The sequence below is a fragment of the Salvelinus namaycush genome, chromosome 24 (genome assembly GCF_016432855.1).
Source record: "Salvelinus namaycush isolate Seneca chromosome 24, SaNama_1.0, whole genome shotgun sequence".
NCBI classification, from domain to species: domain Eukaryota; kingdom Metazoa; phylum Chordata; class Actinopteri; order Salmoniformes; family Salmonidae; genus Salvelinus; species Salvelinus namaycush.
Genome location: NC_052330.1, coordinates 19,970,319 through 19,988,130, shown reverse-complemented (window position 1 = coordinate 19,988,130; position 17,812 = coordinate 19,970,319). Strand labels below are relative to the sequence as shown.

Below are 17,812 nucleotides of genomic sequence, written 5' to 3'. Positions count from 1 at the left end.
TCTTTAAAAAATTTAACTTGGGTCAAACGTTTCGGCTAGGCTTTCACAAGCTTCCCACAATAAGTTGGGTGAATTTTGGCCCGTTCCTCCTGACAGAGCTGGTGTAACTGAGTCCGGTTTGTAGGCCTCCTTGCTCGCACACGCTTTTTCAGTTCTGCCCACATATTTTCTATAGGATGAGGTCAGGGCTTTGTGATGGTCACTCCAATACCTTGACTTTGTTGTCCTTAAGCCATTGTGTCACAACTTTGGAAGTATGCTTGGGGTCATTGTCCATTTCGAAGACCCATTTGCGACCAAGCTTTAACTTCCTGACTGATGTCTTGATGTTGCTTCAATATATCCACATAATTTTCCTTCCTCATGATGCCATCTATTTTGTGAAGTGCACCAGTCCCTCCTGCAGCAAAGCACCCCCACAACATGATGCTGCCAACTGCTTCACGGTTGGGATGGTGTTCTTCGGCTTGCAAGCCTCCACCTTTTTCCTCCAAATATAACGATGGTCATTATGGCCAAACAGTTCTATTTTTGTTTCATCAGAAAAGAGGACATTTCTCCAAAAAGTATGATCTTTGTCACCATGTGCATTTGCAAACCGTAGTCTGGCTTTTTTATGGAGGTTTTGGAGCAGTGGCTTCTTCCTTGCTGAGCGGCCTTCCAGGTTATGTTGATATAGGACTCGTTTTACTGTGGATATAGATACTTTTGTACCTATTTCCTCGAGCATCTTCACAAGGTCCTTTGCTGTTGTTCTGGGATTTATTTGCACTTTTCGCACCACAGTACGTTCATCTCTAGGAGACAGAACGTGTCTTCTTCCTCAGCGGTATGACGGCTGCGTGGTCCCATGGTGTTTATACTTGCGTACTATTGTTTGTACAGATGACCATGGTAGCTTCGGGCTTTTGGAAATTGCTCCCAAGAAGGAACTAGACTTGTGGAGGTCTACAAAAAAAAATTCTGAGGACTTGGCTGATTTTCTTTTGATTTTCCCATGATGTCAAGCAAAGAGGCACTGAGTTTAAAGGTAGGCCTTGAGATACATCCACAGGTACACCACCAATTGACTCATTATGTCAATTTGCCTATCAGAAGCTTCTAAAGCCATGACATAAATTTCTGGAATTTTCCAAGCTGTTTAAAGGCACAGTCAACTTAGTGTATGTAAACTTTTGACCCACTGGAATTGTCATACAGAGGTGGAATGAAAAACTGACCTTTTTGTACACACATTGTGCTGTAAAGGATTAACAGGTACTCTTAAATTATGATTTCTTAACAAATGATAAAATGTACATTTTTTAAGAACATTTTTATTTGTGGCTTACAGGATATCTACTAAAAAGCAACTACAATGAGTGAACAAAACATTATGAACACCTGCTCTTTCCATGACATAGATTGACCAGGTGAAAGCTATGATCCCTTATTGATGTCACTTTTTAAATACACTTTAATCAGTGTAGAAGAAGGGGAGGAGACAGGATAAAGAAGGATTTTCAAGCCTTGCTACAATTGAGACATGGATTGTGTGTGTGTGTGCGCTTGCGTCATTCAGAGGGTGAATGGGCAGGACAAAAGATTGAAGTGCCTTTGAACGGGGAATGGTAGTTGGCGCCAGGCGCACCGGTTTGTGTCAAGAACTGCAAACGCTGCTGGCTTTTTCACGCTCAATAGTGTCCGTGTGTATTAAGAATGGTCCACCACCCAAAGGACATCCAGCCAATTTGACACAACTGTGGGAAGCATTGAAGTCAACATGGGCCAGCATCCCTGTGGAATGCTTTAAATACCTTGTAAAGGCCATGCCCAACGAATTGAGGCTGTTCTGAGGGCAAAAGGGGGTGCAACGCAACATCAGGAAGGTGTTCCTAATGTTTTGTACACTCAGTGTATATCTTCTAAATAAGACAGTAAATACAAAACTTTTTTAGTTTACCTTCTTAGGTATGACTTAAAAATGTGTCTATCAATGGAAGTGGATAAGAAGTATGTAAAAGTATTTGTCCTAAACCAAGACAAGGGGTGGCTGGCTGAATTAATTAAACTTTGTCTCAAGTAAATCGGAAACTGCACTGTTCACAAATAAGCATTGAAATGCAATAACATGTCGTTTGTCATGCCACCACCTTGTCAGCGTTAGCATTTGTCCTGACTAGATTTACACACAGTGTTTACAACAGTCAAAGGTCATATAAACAAACACTTTATGGCAACCAATGACAAGCACAAGTTAGCTGTTCATTACAACAATGTTTTCTTAGAGTAACCATACAGTACCTTCAGAAAGTATACACACCGCTTGACTTTTTCCCTACACACAATACCCCATAATGTCAGTGGAATTATGTTTTAGAAATTTTTACAAATTAGATGAAAAGCTGAAAAGTCTAGGGTCAATAAGTTTTCAACCCCTTTACTATGGCAAGTGTACTTAAGTATAGGAGTTTATTGGAGTGCTTAACAAGTAATGGGTAAAAATAAAAAAGCAGACATTGAATATCCCTTTGAGCATGGAGAAGTTATTAATTACACTTTGGATGGTGTATCAATACAACCAGTCACTACAAAGATACAGGCGTCCTTCCTAACATTGCCGGAGAAGAAGGAAACCGCTCAGGGATTTTACCATGACGCCAATGGTGACTTTAAAACGGTTACAGAGTGTAATGCCTGTGATAGGAGAAAACTGAGGATGGATCAACAACATTGCAGTTAATCCACAATACTAACCTATTTGACAAAGTGAAAATAAGGAAGCCTGTACAGAATACAAATATTCCAAAACATTTATCCCGTTTGCAATAAGGAACTAAAGTAATAGTGCAAAGATTGTCCCAAAGCAATTAACTTTTTGTCCTGAATACAAAGAGTGTTATGTTTGGGGCAAATCCAATACAACACATTACTGAGTACCACTATACACATTTTCAAGCATAGTGGTGGCTGCATCATGTTATGGGTATGCTTGTTCGCATTAAGGACTGAGGAGTTTTTCATGATCAAAAATGTTACTGAATATAGCTAAGCACAAGCAAAATCCTAGAGGAAAACCTGGTTCACCAGACACTGGGAGATGAATTCACCTTTCAGCAGGACAATAACCTAAAACACAAGGCCAAATCTACACAGGAGTTACTAACCAAGAAGACAGTGAATGTTCCTGAGTGGCCTAGTTACAGTTTTAACTTAAATCTGCTTGATAATCTATGGCAAGACCTGAAAATGGTTGTCTAGCAATGATCAACAACCAATTTGACAGAGCTTGAAGAATTTTTTTTCAAGAATAATGGCCAAATGTTGCTCAATCCAGGTGTGGAAAGCTCTTAGAGACTTACCCAGAAAGACTCACTGCTGTAATCGCTGCCAAAGGTGATTCTAACATCTGTTGACTCGGGGGATTAATACTTATCTAATCAAGATACTTTATTTTTCATAAACGTTTCGCAAATGTTAGAATTTTTCTTCCACTTTGACGTTACAATTTTTTGTGTAGATCCTTGACCAAAAAATATAATTAATTCCATTTTAATCCCACTCTGCAACATAACAAAATGTGAAAAGTGTAAGGGGTGTGAATACTTTCTGAAAGTACTGTATGTACATTACTCTGCTATTCAATACAAAGTTGTATTAGCTATACATTCCAACTGCAAATGGCATGCACTGATGACTGAAAACATTTTTGCAGATATGCTTGCCTCACTGGTTTTAGTCACATGTTCTAATTTAGCTAGCTAGCTAAAGTTAGCTACTTATCTCATGAATGCAATCACATGGCCTGAGTGATACAGTGCCTTGCTAAAGTATTCATCCCCCTGGCGTTTTTCCTATTTTGTTTCATTTTTTTCATTTCACTTTACATATTTGGACTATTTTGTGCACAAAATATTCCAAATATGTAAAGTGAAATGAAAAAAATTACTTGTTTAAATAAAATGGTGCGCGCATATGTATTCACCCCCTTTGCTATGAAGGCTCTAAATAAGATCTGGTGCAACCAATTACCTTCAGAAGTCACATAATTAGTTAGATTGCACACAGGTGGACTTTATTTACGTGTCACATGATCTTAGTGTTTATATAACACCTGTTCTGAAAGGCCCCAGAGTCTGCAACACCACTAAGCAAGGGACACCACCAAGCAAGCGGCACCATGAAGACCAAGGAGCTCCCCAAACAGGTCAGGGAAAAAGTTGTGGAGAAGTACAGATCTGGGTTGGGTTATAAATAAATATCCGTAACTTTGAACATCCCACGGAAAACTGTTAAATCCATTATTAAAAAATGTAAAGAATATGGCACCACAACAAACCTGCCAAGAGAGTGCCGCCCACCAAAACTCACGGACCAGGCAAGGAGGGCATTAATCAGAGAGGCAACAAAGAGACCAAAGATAACCCTGAAGGAGCTGCAAAGCTCCACAGCTGAGATTGGAGTATCTGTCCATAGGACCACTTTAAGCCGTAAACTCCACAGAGCTGGGCTTTACGGAAGAGTGGCCAGAAAAAAAGCCATTGCTTAAAGACAAAAATAAGCAAACACGTTTGGTGTTCGCCAAAAGACATGTGGGAGACTCCCAAAACATATGGAAGAAGGTACTCTGGTCAGATGAGATTAAAATTGAGCTTTTTGGCCATCAAGGAAGAAGCTATGTCTGGGGCAAGCCCAACACCTCTCATCACCCCGAGAATACCATCCATGTTTTTCATCGGCAGGGACTGGGAAACTGGTCAGGATTGAAGGAATGATGGATGGCGCTAAATACAGGGAAATTCTTGAGGGAAACCTGTTTCAGTCTTCCAGAGATTTGAGACTGGGATGGAGGTTCACCTTCCAGCAAGACAATGACCCTAAGCATACTGCTAAAGCAACACTCGAGTGGTTTAAGGGTGAAACATTTAAATGTCTTGGAATGGCCTAGTCAAAGCCCAGACATCAATCCAATTGAGAATCTGTGGTATGACTTAAAGATTGCTGTACACCAGCGGAACCCATCCAACTTGAAGGAGCTGGAGCAGTTTTTCCTTGAAGAATGGGCAAAACCCCAGTGGCTAGATGCGCCAAGCTTATAGAGACATACCCCAAGAGACTTGCAGCTGCAATTGCTGCAAAAGGTGGCTCTACAAAATATTGACTTTGGGGGGGGTTGAATAGTTACGCACGCTCAAGTTTTCTGTTTTTTTGTCTTATTTCTTGTTTGTATCTTCAAAGTGGTTGGCATGTTGTGTAAATCAAATGATACAAACCCCCCAAAAATCCATTTTAATTCCAGGTTGTAAGGCAACAAAATAGGTAAAATGCCATGGGGGTGATTACTTTCGCAAGCCACTGTACATATGTAACCAACTGACTTGCTTTTTGCAGATTGTTTATTTTGGAAAATTAACTAAATAAGCCCACTCGCTAACATAATAGGCCAAGACAGTAACGGTGTCATTTTTGTATCAAGGACCAGTGTTCACTTTGGCGACATTCCAGTGTTAGCTCAATCTCTGTTACTTATGTACTAACTACCCTGCTGGCTAGCAAACCAGCTAACGTTAACTAAGTGAGAATGTGATGACAGTGCTGCTTGCTTGGTGAATTGTACTTTTGATTATATACTTATTCAAATACGCTGGCTGTGGCAAGCTACTCACTGTCAAACCACCATACCTACCATCTCTCACGTTGTGACCTAAGGCTGAATGATGTTCAATGATCAGCTCGTAGAGCGCCCTCTTCAGGCATAAAAAAGACTGATAATGAGCAGATGTATTTGTTTCTTCGATGTCTATAATATCTGTGCTTTATCTTTGGAATAAGATACAAATATTTGATTTAAAAAATATATATTGGTCAACCGATTTATCAGTCAGGCTCTATTATTGACTCTGCAACTGAACACATGACAATTACTCTCATGAGTGGCCAAATATCTTTTTTAAAGCCACACCCCAAATAAGCCACAAATCTTCTGAACAGCTGCCACCGCTAGAAGATATAGCTACAATATATACACTTTTCTCCAGGAAGCCTTTGCTACATTGAAGGATGAAAGATTCTTCCCAGTACCCCTCAACTAACAAAAGGTGCAAATATGAACCCATTGACTACCAATGGTTCCCTGAGGAACTCCAGGGTTCCTCGAAGTCTCCAGGGTCCCCCATAATTCTAAGAGTGCGATGTGCAAGTAACACACACAGACACAGTAACTAAAAAAAATGACGGCCAGCTCTTTTTCAACTGTACATTCTGGGCGGAAGCGCGCACGCACGCTTTGGCGAGGAATTCAAACCCCGGGTTTCCTGGGAAGAGTGGACTCAAACCATAAGTTACAACTCCAGGGTTGAACTTTAGCTTAGTTCTTGGCTTCCAGTACCTTTGGTCCACTTACTCCTGAGTCCTGGTCCTGGCTCAAGCCTCTGGCCCTGGTACTTCAGGGTTGCTGCTTGGAGGAGTCCTGCCTTGGACATGGCTCTAACCTCTGGTCCTGGCTTTAACCTCTGGTCCTGGCTCTAGCCTCTGGTCCTGGTACTTCAGGGTTGATGCTTGGAGGAGTCCTGCCTTGGACATGGCTCTAACCTCTGGTCCTGGCTCTAACCTCTGGTCCTGGTACTTCAGGGTTGCTGCTTGGAGGAGTCCTGCCTTGGACATGGCTCTAACCTCTGGTCCTGGCTCTAGCCTCTGGTCCTGGCTCTAACCTCTGGTCCTGATACTTCAGGGTTGCTGCTTTGAGGAGTCCTGCCTTGGACATGGCTCTAGCCTCTGGTCCTGGCGCTAACCTCTGGTCCTGGCTCTAGCCTCTGGTCCTGGTACTTTAGGGTTGCTGCTTGGAGGAGTCCTGCCTTGGACATGGCTCTAGCCTCTGGTCCTGGCTCTAGCCTCTGGTCCTGGCTCTAGCCTCTGGTCCTGGCTCTGGTCCAGGCTCTAGCTTTTGGTCCTGGCTCTAGCCTCTGGTCCTGGCTCTAGCCTCTGGTCCTGGCGGTAACCTCTGGTCCTGGTACTTCAGGGTTGCTGCTTGGAGGAGTCCTGCCTTGGGCATGGCTCTAACCTCTGGTCCTGGCTCTAACCTCTGGTCCTGGCTCTAACCTCTGGTCCTGGCTCTAACCTCTGGTCCTGGCTCTAACCTCTGGTCCTGGCTCGAACCTCTGGCCCTGGTACCTCAGGATTGGTGCTTGGAGGAGTCCTGCCCTGGGCCTTCCTCAAGCCTCTGGCCTTGGTCCTGCCTCTGGCCCTGGTACCTTAGGGTTGCTGCTTGGAGGAGTCCACGCTCCAGACTAGGGTTCCGAAGCTTTCTAGGAACTGTGGAAAAGTTCCGTTAGAGGAGGAAGCAGATTTGTAATCGTAAGAGCCTGTGGAATGCTTTGGAGTAAATCAGCCTAATCCATCAATGTCAAAGCATACCTGACTCTTTCCATATTTCTCTATCCATCCTCCCCTCCCTGTCTTACTCTCCTTCTCTCATCTCCTCTCGCTCTCTTTTTTTAATCCTTTCTCAGTCTCTCTGTGAAAGAATAATGGGAATGTGTGTGTTTTTGCCTGTGGACTGTCTTTAAGGTCATGCCCGGTGTGTTTAGTTCTAGCTAAACCCACAGTACTACTACTTACTACCAAGTTACAGTGTTTGTGTGTGGCCACCTTTATGCCCAGATAGTTACTGTCACTCGACTGACCTGAAGGAATGCGTAGGCAATACGCTCCCAGTGTAGAGTTTCACAACACAGTCAGGAGGAGAGAAGTGTGGAAGGGGCCATCTCATCCCTTCCTCTTTTTCCTTCCTCGCTCTCTCTTTACCTCTATCTCTCCTGTGTTCGTAGTCCCTCTCCTGCTCCCTGTGTTCGTAGTCCCTCTCCTGCTCCCTGTGTTCGTAGTCCCTCTCCTGCTCCCTGTGTTCGTAGTCCCTCTCCTGCTCCCTTCACTCTCCCTCTCTGCTGTTTGTTTGTTACCAGACTCTCAGGTATGTTAGGAACTTAAGCTCCTCAGACAGCTGTGATGCCCCCTCCCCCTTTCTCTCCTCCCCTCTTCCTCTACTCTGCTTCCCCTCCCCTACCTGCCTCCCCTCCCTCTTGCCAAGAACAAAACACCAGAATCATGTGGTTATTACTTATTACAGTAAGTTGAAGGTGACAATGTAGTACTATCCTTCTCACATGGTTTAGTTGTGGTAGTTTTCAAGTCAGTTTCAGCCTTCAGTCTTGCACTGACTGTAGTGTAGATAAGAGAGAGTGCACCCTCAGTGGAGGCTAGTCCCAGACAGACTCCCATTTTGAAATGCATTCCACATGTCAGATTCCTGCTATTCCTGCATCCTTAGTGGTCTGGTCTGGTGTGGAGGAGAGGGCACTCAAATAACCTCTAACAACAGGGACACTGGGTTTTCCCCTTTGTACAAAACACACATGAAGGAATGTGGATCCATTTGAATAACTAGACACAACCAAACTTGTTGAGCTGAACACAAATTTGACAACTTTTGCGCAGACCTCCCAATGACATTAATGCATAGGCTAATTCAGGTGAATAACACACATTTAGTTTCTAAAGTCAGGATTGGAACCTGAGAGAATAATGTAAAGAATGGAATAAAACTTGTTAGGAATAGGTATTATCAGTGATCGTACCTAAAAAATCTGCATCGTCATTCATATTGGGGAAAAAATGGGAGTGTTTTTTGGGGGGGGGGTGGAGAAACTAGCGCTGACCTGGCTTACTTTTCGTGTGTGTGTGTGTGTGGTGTGTGTGTGTTGAGGCTGGGCTGCTGCTCCAGATCTGTGACTGGTAGTAACCCTGAGCAGGCCTCACTACTCCCCTGCTCTGTCCTCTGTAGCCCCACAGCTTTTCACAACAATCCTCACTGGCAACAATCCTCACTAGTTTGAGGTCACCACACAGACCAGGAAACTCACAGGGGCTTCCTTTAGACATCCTCTTGGTTGCCGTGTTGTTGTTTCTGTCTTTCTCTCGTACTCAGCGGTGACTGTGTGTGTGGTTGTCATTGGACAATCACAATTTGTGAAAGGATCATCATTAATCCACTACCAAGGTTTCAAAATGAGACCAAAATAAGCTTTTTATCTGGTGATCAATTCAGCTTACCTCTAGTCATTGCCAGGACTTGACAGTAATACCATGTTGTCACAGCCAGGATAAACACAAAAACAAATTCCTACCCCTCTAGAAATGCAAGAAAACAGTCTGCTCTCTGTAGTTCACTTTGGTTAAGATTTGGACATGCGTTGTTGATTTTAACAAATGGAAAGGCCACCAGTTGAAATGCAGAATGTGTTTTTTAGGCCCCAAAAACCACAGCATCTTTGACGGATGGCTTAATGACATTGAGGTTAAGAGAGCAGACTCTCCCCCTCTCGCTCTCTATCCCTCTTTCCCTCTCTGTCCGGCTCTCTCTATCTCTCTCTCTGTTGATTAGCCCGTATAACAGTGTAGCCATGATGTAATACACACCTTTCATTTTCTCATGGAAACTCACCCCCTTTCCAGAAAATAGTCACCACAACCGAGGGATTGTGTTTTATCGTTTGTCAGTCTGTAACATTTTGGGTCCGAGGACGCCTCTTCCTAACCACACTCTCAATACACTAATCTCTTCTGTGGTCAAATAGCTTAAATACACTGTTTCAATCCTCTGTTTCTGTTCATTTTCCCATATGCATTTCCAGATGAGTAGAGTTTTATGGATAAACACATTTTCATCACTTGTTAAACTCAGTTTATATTGTGGACTGTGAAATTCTGGGCCTGACTTTTTGGAGTGCTCTGAATAGCTAGAAGGAACAGTATGGTGGCGTGTGTCCGTGGTCAGTTAGACATCATGCCAGATGTTAAATGGAGAATCTACACGCTTGACTTCTAAAACACACACAATTGCAGGTGATTCCCTTAATTATTGTAGGTCCGTTTCCTCCCTATTTATTAAATCCCTTTAATCGACATGCCTTTATTTGGGATAATCCAGGACTTGACTGGCCTGGGGTTTTCTAGAGTTCAACATACACACATGCATGCACTCACATGACAAACACACACACACACACACACCTCTGTCAGGAATGCCACCTTTCACCAGTGGAAACAGTAACTTCCCCCTGACCGCCCAGGGAAGTGGCACAGGAAGCCCACTGAGAGGGGGTGTAGTCTGGGAGGAGCTGGCTATGTCATGGCCTGGAGGAGCCCTGGTGGGGGGGCAGGGCCAGTGGACCAGGGGTCCCTACTGGAAACATCCAGGAGTGGGATGTGTAAACAACAGGAAGTGTCACAAGGCTGGTTGTCTATGTTGTCATTAGCCCTGTGCTAGCTCTTTGCTGACAGTTTCAGTGTGATGAAATGTAAACCTGTACCCCTAACAGTGTTAGTGGTGTTAGCTGTCATCTAATCAAATGTTATTGGTCACATACACATATTTACAGATGTTATTGTGGGTGTAGCAAAATGCTTGTGTTCCTAGCTCCAACAGTACAGTAATATCTAACAATTCACAACAATACACACAAATCTAAAAGTAAAATAATTGAATTAAGAAATATATACATTTTAGGACGAGCAATGTCGGAGTCGCTTTGACTAAAATAAAGTACAGTATATACATATGAAATGAGTAAAGCAATATGTAAACATAAACAGCCTCTAAGGTGCAGGGTTGAGTAACCGTGTGGTAACCGGCTACTAACAGTGACTAAGTTCAGGGCAGGGTACTGGGTGGAGGCCGGCTAATGATGGCTATTTAACAGTCTGATGGCCTTGAGATGGAAGCTGTTTTTCAGTCTCTCGGTCCCAGCTTTGATGCACCTGTACTGCCCTCGCCTTCTGGATGATAGGGGGTGAACAGGCCGTGGCTCGGGTGGTTGATGTCCTTGATGATATTTTTTGGCCTTCCTGTGACATTGGGTGCTGTAGGTGTCCTGGAGGGCAGACCGTGTGCCCCCGATGACGCGTTGGGCAGACCGCACCACCCTCTGGAGAGCCCTGCGATTGCAGGGGTTGCAGTTGCCGTACCAGGCGGTGATGCAGCCCGACAGGATGCTCTCAATTGTGCATCTGTTAAAGTTTGTGAGGGTCTTAGGGGCCAAGCTGAATTTCTTCAGCCTCCTGAGGTTGATGAGGTGCTGTTGCGCCTTCCTCACCACACTGTCTGTGTGGGTGGACCATTTCAGATTTTCAGCGACGTGTACGCTGAGAAACTTCAAGCTTTTCACCTTCTCCACTGCGGTCCCGTCGATGTGGATAAGGGTGTGCTCCCTCTGCTGTTTCCTGAAGTCCACGATCAGCTTTGTTGAGAGGTTATTTTCCTGGCACCACTTCATCAGGACCCTCACCTTCTCCCTGTAGGCTGTCTCGTCATTGTTGGTAATCAGGCCTACTGTTGTGACATCTGTAAACTTGATTGATTTGGAGGCGTGCGTGGCCACGCAGTCACGAGTGAGCAGGGAGTACAGAAGGGGGCTGAGCACGCACCCTTGTGGGGCCCCTATGTTGAGGATCAGGGAAGTGGAGGTGGTGTTTCCTATGGTGTTGAAGGCTGAGCTATGGTCAATGAACAGCATTCTTACACAGGTATTCCTCTTGTCCAGATGAGAGAGGGCAATGTGCAGTGCGATGGAAATTGCATCGTCTGTGGATCTATTGGGGCGGTAAGCAAATTGAAATGGTCTAGGGTATCCGTTAAGGTAGTAGTGATATGATCCTTAACTAGCCTCTCAAAGCACTTCATGATGACAGCAGTGAGTGCTACGGGGCGATAGTCATTTAGTTCAGTTACCTTTGTTCCTGTACCCATGAAAGCAATGGTTGACATCTTGAAGCAAGTGGGGACAGCACACTGGGATAGGGAGAGCTTGAATATGTTCATAAACACTCCAGCCAGCTGGTCTGCGCATGCTCTGAGGATGCGGCTAGGGATGCAGTCTGGGCCGGCAGCCTTGCGAGGGTTAACACGCTAAAATGTCTTACTCACATCGGCGACGGAGAACAAGAGCCCACAGTCCTTGGGAGCGAGCCATGTCGGTGGCACTGTATTGTTGTCAAAGCGGGCGAAGAAGGTGTTTAGCTTGTCTGGGAGCAAGACGTCAGTGTCCGCAATGTGGCTGGTTTTCCCTTTGTAATCCGTGATTGTCTGTAGACCCTGCCACATACGTCTCGTGTCTGACCTGTTGAATTGTGACTCCACTTTGTCTCTGTGCTGACATTTTGCCTGTTTGATTGCCTTACAGAGGGAATAACTACACTGTTTGTATTCTACCCAGTCACCTTGCCATGGTTAAATACGGTGGTTTGCGCTTTGAGTTTTGTGCAAATGCTGCCATCTATCCACGGTTTCTGGTTTGGGTAGGTTTTAATAGTCACCGTGGGAACAACATCCCCTATACACTTCCTGATGAACTCAGTCACCGTGTCCGTATATGTTATTCTCAGTGGCTACCTGTAACATATCAAAGTCCGCATGATCAAAACAATCTTGAAGCATGGATTCCGATTGGTCAGACCAGCGTTGAATAGGCCTTGTAGGCATCCCGGAAGAGGGAGTAGCAGTGGTCGAGTGTTTTTCCAGCGAAAGTACTACAGTCAATGTGTTGATAGAACTTCGGTAGCATTTTCCTTAAATTTGCTTTGTTAAAATCCCCAGTTACAATAAATGCTGCCTCAGGATGTGTGGTTTCCAGCTTGCATAAAGTCCAGTGTAGTTCTTTGAGGGCCGTCATAGTATTGGTGTGAGGGGGAATATACACGGCTGTGACTATAACCGAAGATAATTCTCTTGGGAGGTAAAACGGTCGGCTCTTGATTGTGAGGTATTTTAGGTCTGGTGAACAGAAGGACTTGAGTTTCTGTACGTTATCACAATCACACCATGCGTAGTTAATCATCACACATACACCACCACCTTTCTTCTTCCTGAGAGTTCTTTATTCCTGTCTGTGCGATGTACTGAGAACCCAGCTGGCTGTATGGACGGGGACAGTATCCGAAGAGAGCCATGATTTCTCGAAACAGAGTATGTTACAGTCCCTGATGTCTCTCTGGAAGGTGATCCTTGCCCTGAGTTCGTCTACTTTATTGTCCAGAGACTAAACATTAGCGAGTTATATACTCGGAAGCGGTGGATGGTGTGCATGTCTCCTGAGTCAGACTAGAAATCCACTCCGAATCTTGGAGCAGCCTCTGGGTTAAGTTCAATTGCCCTGGGGGTACAAACAAAGGATCCATTTCATTGCCCTGGGGGGTATGAACAAGGATCCAATTCAGGAAAGTCGTAATGCTGGTGAGTTACCGCCACTCTGATATCCGAAAGTTATTTCCAGGAGTATGTAGTAACACAAAAAACGTTCTGGGCTAATAATGTAAGAAATAACACACAAAAAAACAAAATACTGAAAAGTTGCTTAGGAGCTTGAAGCAGAGCTGCCATGTCTGTCGGTGCCATCTTGAGCCGCCTTCAGCATAGCTGTGCCATCTGGTGATGAATATCTGTGGTTGCCGCTGTCTCCCTGTGACTCATACAATGGTGGCCCCCCAGGAAGCTGTATCTTAACAGAACTGTCATTGCAGGTAGACTATTTGCTTGTGTTGGAGTGTGTTCAAGAGGCCCAGGGCTGTAGTATCAAAGGCCCTGAACCCTTTACAGACCTCTAACTGAACCAGCCATTCACTCCAGATTTACTCCCACAGGAGTGGGAGGGATAGAGAGATGGGTAGAGGGAGAGGTAGAAAGTGATCATAACATGGCTTGTCTTCGCTGCAGTGCTCTTTGAAGATGTATCCGACTAAACTGAGGACTTGGTCACGCGTAATGTCCATGTACTGTAGAACTAAGTTACAGAAAGTGAAAACAAACACAGGGCTGATCTGCCTATGCGTTGGACTTATCTCACTTTCTGTCTAACTCTGGTGTTGACTCCTACCCACTTCTCTCCTCTCTACAGTGACTGAGGCTGGTTTCGGGGCAGACATCGGGATGGAGAAGTTCTTCAACATCAAGTGCAGGGCCTCGGGGCTGAGGCCAAACGTTGTTGTCCTGGTCGCCACGGTCAGAGCATTGAAAATGCATGGAGGCGGTCCCAATGTGAGTCATCCATCCATTCTATCAGTGGTGTAAAGTACTTAAATAAAAATACTTTAAAGTACTACTTAAGTAGTTTTTTGGGGTGTCAGTACTTTACCATATATATTTTTGATATTTCTACTTTTACTTCACTACATTCCTAAAGAAAATAATTATACTCCATACATTTTCCCTGACACCCAAAAGTACTCGTTACATTTTAATGCTTAGCAGGACAGGAAAATGGTCTAATTTACACACTTATTAAGAGTACATCCCTACAGACTCTGATCCGGTGGGCTCACTAAACACCAACGCTTCAGAGTTGTCGTCTGGTTTGCTAAATATAAGGAATTTGAAATGATTTATACAGTATTTTACTGGGTGACTTTTACTTGAGTCATTTTCTATTATGGTGACTTTTACTTTTACTCAAGTATGACAATTGAGTACTTTTTCCACCACTGCGTTCTATAATGCTAATATAGCAAGAGTCTGTACTACACTTTATTGTTCTCTACTGTATAGGGCTAACGTTATAGGATCTCTGCAATTCTAAGATGGAGCGGTTACCATGTACCCACATCAGTAAATGGCCCACTGTTGTAAATGTCTAAGGACGAGAAATTCTGTGATTACAGTACTCTGGCTTATGTTTTCATGCCGTATCCATAAACTCAGTTATCTGTGTGCTGCATACCTCTCTGGAATAAATGTTTGTTTATAGCTTGTATTAGATAACCCTAGTCCAAGAGTTGCTTATCTGCACTAGCACCTGGACCGTTCATTTCAGTTTCCTGGTATTTACTGTACCCGAGTTGACCATAATACAGTATTTGATGGTGATATATTTTTTGTTTGAATATGTGCTAAAATGACTGTTCCTGCAGGTCTCAGCTGGTTCACCTCTACCAAGAGACTACATAGATGAGGTAAGAGTTTGGAGAGAGAGCACTTTACTTGGTTTGAAACAGGGTAGTACAACTATTTTTGTTGTCAGTGGCAATGCGAGCTTATTAAGAGTTGACTCTCCTTGTTCCCCAAGTTAAAAAAAATAAAGTGTCTGTCAGCAGACAGACACTTTGTGGCATGAAAGAGCTGGGAGTTGAGCATAGGCTACTGTACCTGACATGAAACATGATGTCCTCCTGACCAACATTTGATTTGCATGTCTCCCGTTGGTTCCCTGACTTGATGATGATGCAGGGATAGAAATTGATTAGGGAAATTAAATAAACATGTCAGTGGCTTTATTGAGAGGTGGAGGGGTAGGGGGGTTGTGGTTCGATCTAATCACTGGGTTATGATCATTAACATAACCTGATTTTGTGTAAGGTCAGGATAGCCTTGGTACTATTAGATCCAGTTAGGAAGTCATTTGCTCATGTAAGACCTATTACTATGTTGTGCAACACAAAATTTCCTTTCACATTTGCCACCACAATCAACAAATCAAGCCTTTGTTTGTTTGTGGGCTTGATAAAATGGAAGGCCATACATATCCCTGTCCATAGGTGGCAACGTTGCGCCCTGTTAACATCACAGGCGTGGACTTGAGGAAGGGTGTGTACAAGGGGTTTTTAAATCCAGGCCTTGATGTCCTGCATACTTAAAAAAAAATATATATATATATATTTTAACTAGGCAGGTCAGTTAACAACAAATTCTTATTTTCAATGACGGCCTAGGAACAGTGGATTAACTGCCTTGTTCAGGGGCAGAACGACAGATTTTTACCTTGTCAGCTCGGGGATTCGATCTTGCAACCTTTCAGTTACAAGTCCAACACTCTAACTGCCAGTTCACATACAGTACTTCCCCTCTAATAAGGAACTGATTTAAAACTGGGATGCAAGTGACAAGTGAGTGGAATATCATTTAATCAATCAATCAGCCAGCAGAACAGTGGGACTTAGCACCTGGATATGAATGTCTCTGGTAATACGGAAACACACCTATAACCAGGCAAATGTAATACAGTCAGATGAGGTTTATGGTTTTAGGGGATGATGCAATGTCACACTATACACATGGGTAGGAGGGAAGAGGAGAACGAAGGAAGGACTAAAAAGAGTATCTGACATTTCCAAGTTCTGCCCTAGCCTCCAGCCATCCCCTTTGGTCCTCATTCCTCTTTCCATTCCTCACATACATACATGCATCGCTCTCTCTCGCTCTCTCTTGAACATGATTTGAGGTAATTATTTGATTAGCAGGGCAAATAGACCCTTGGCTTGGGTCTCCGGTCAGGGAGGGGGCTTAATAGAGATGGAGGTGGGGGGTCTGTATGTTCAAACCCCATGCCTGGTTTAAATCACTCCTCTCTCAAAGGCTCCTCAGCTGAGCAAATAATGAAGGGGTGTTAGCTAAGTTAATTGTGAGGGCTCTAACGAGAAGCAGAAGGGCTTGAGAGAGGAGCCAGGCACAGAGCCAGGCACAGAGCCAGGCACAGAGCCAGGCACAGAGCCAGGCACAGAGCCAGGCACAGAGCCAGGCACAGAGCCAGGCACAGAGCCAGGCACAGAGCCAGGCACAGAGCCAGGCACAGAGCCAGGCACAGAGCCAGGCACAGAGCCAGGCACAGAGCCAGGCACAGAGCCAGGCACAGAGCCAGGCACAGAGCCAGGCACAGAGCCAGGCACAGAGCCAGGCACAGAGCCAGGCACAGAGCCAGGCACAGCAGAGTAACGTTAGGGCCTGGAGACGACTAAGGACTGGGTTCTGGATAGGCCAGTCAGTGGATCCTGGAATATGACAACTTTGGTGCTAAACAGACAGGGTTTAATTATCTCTGGCAGTATTGCCTGTCACGCGCACACGTGCACGCCCACCCACTCTGACAAAACACTTTCTTCCTTCCCCAGAAAGTATCAATGTTGCTGTAAAACAGGATTTGAGCTCCTTAGTGAGTATTGCCTCATCTCACACCCCCCCGAAGTCTAAACTGTTGAAGGCGAGTCAGTGTTGCTCTAGCTGACTGAACTACCAGAGGGGACTGTAGCAGAGTGGGGTAGAGGGATTCACTACAGCCAATAGGTTCAACCTTCCAATTCTCCTGACTCTGTAAAAGACCTGGCTCTTACAATGCAATTATAACATCCTCTATCTACGCCCACTCCTCTCTCCCACTCTTGCTTTTTATCTCTTCTCTCGCTCTCTCTTGCTCTTTCTCTCTTTCGCTCATTCTCAGTCTTTCGCTCATTCTGTCTTTCTCACATGCACACACACACACTGTGTCATATGAGCGAGAACTCCTGAGTCATTGACCAAGCTTCTCATAAACGGTGATATCCTGTTTCGGTAGTTAGCATTTAATATTCCACTTGTGGAAATGAAAGAGATGAATACCTGCCACTCTCTCTGCCTCACATCTAACACCACTGCACTTGTGACCTGGATGAGTTTGACTATGTTTCCATTAGATTGGAATGAATCTCTCGCACTCCCTCCCTCCATATCTCACGCTCTCTGTCCCTCTGTATTGTAGAACCTGAGTCTGGTGGCGAAGGGCTGCAGCAGTAACCTGAGGAAACAGATCCAGATAGCCCACCTGTTTGGAGTCCCTGTGGTCGTGGCTCTCAACGTCTTCAAGTAAGACTTCCAGTCTGTATCAGTCTGAGCAGCTGATCAGCTTAGTCCTCAGCTGGCCTGGGCCTCTCTTCTCTCTCTGTCATACCCCATATTGTGGACAGGCATGTGAATGCAGATATGAACACATGCACAGACGTATGCAGACACAACATGTTTAGCTTTAGAATCCTTATCAGTTTG

General features: G+C 44.5%; 1 protein-coding gene across 2 annotated transcripts in view; it reads left to right on the top strand.

Annotated features, from left to right (window-relative positions):
• mthfd1l (methylenetetrahydrofolate dehydrogenase (NADP+ dependent) 1 like) overlaps positions 1-17,812 on the top strand; it is a 76,668-nt gene that overhangs the window by 38,364 nt on the left and 20,492 nt on the right. For both annotated transcript variants that reach the window (XM_038962308.1, XM_038962309.1), the window contains exons 20-22: positions 13,923-14,062; positions 14,932-14,973; positions 17,529-17,632. In XM_038962308.1, coding sequence (XP_038818236.1) covers positions 13,923-14,062; positions 14,932-14,973; positions 17,529-17,632 — 286 coding nt within the window. The remainder of the gene's footprint in view (positions 1-13,922; positions 14,063-14,931; positions 14,974-17,528; positions 17,633-17,812) is intronic.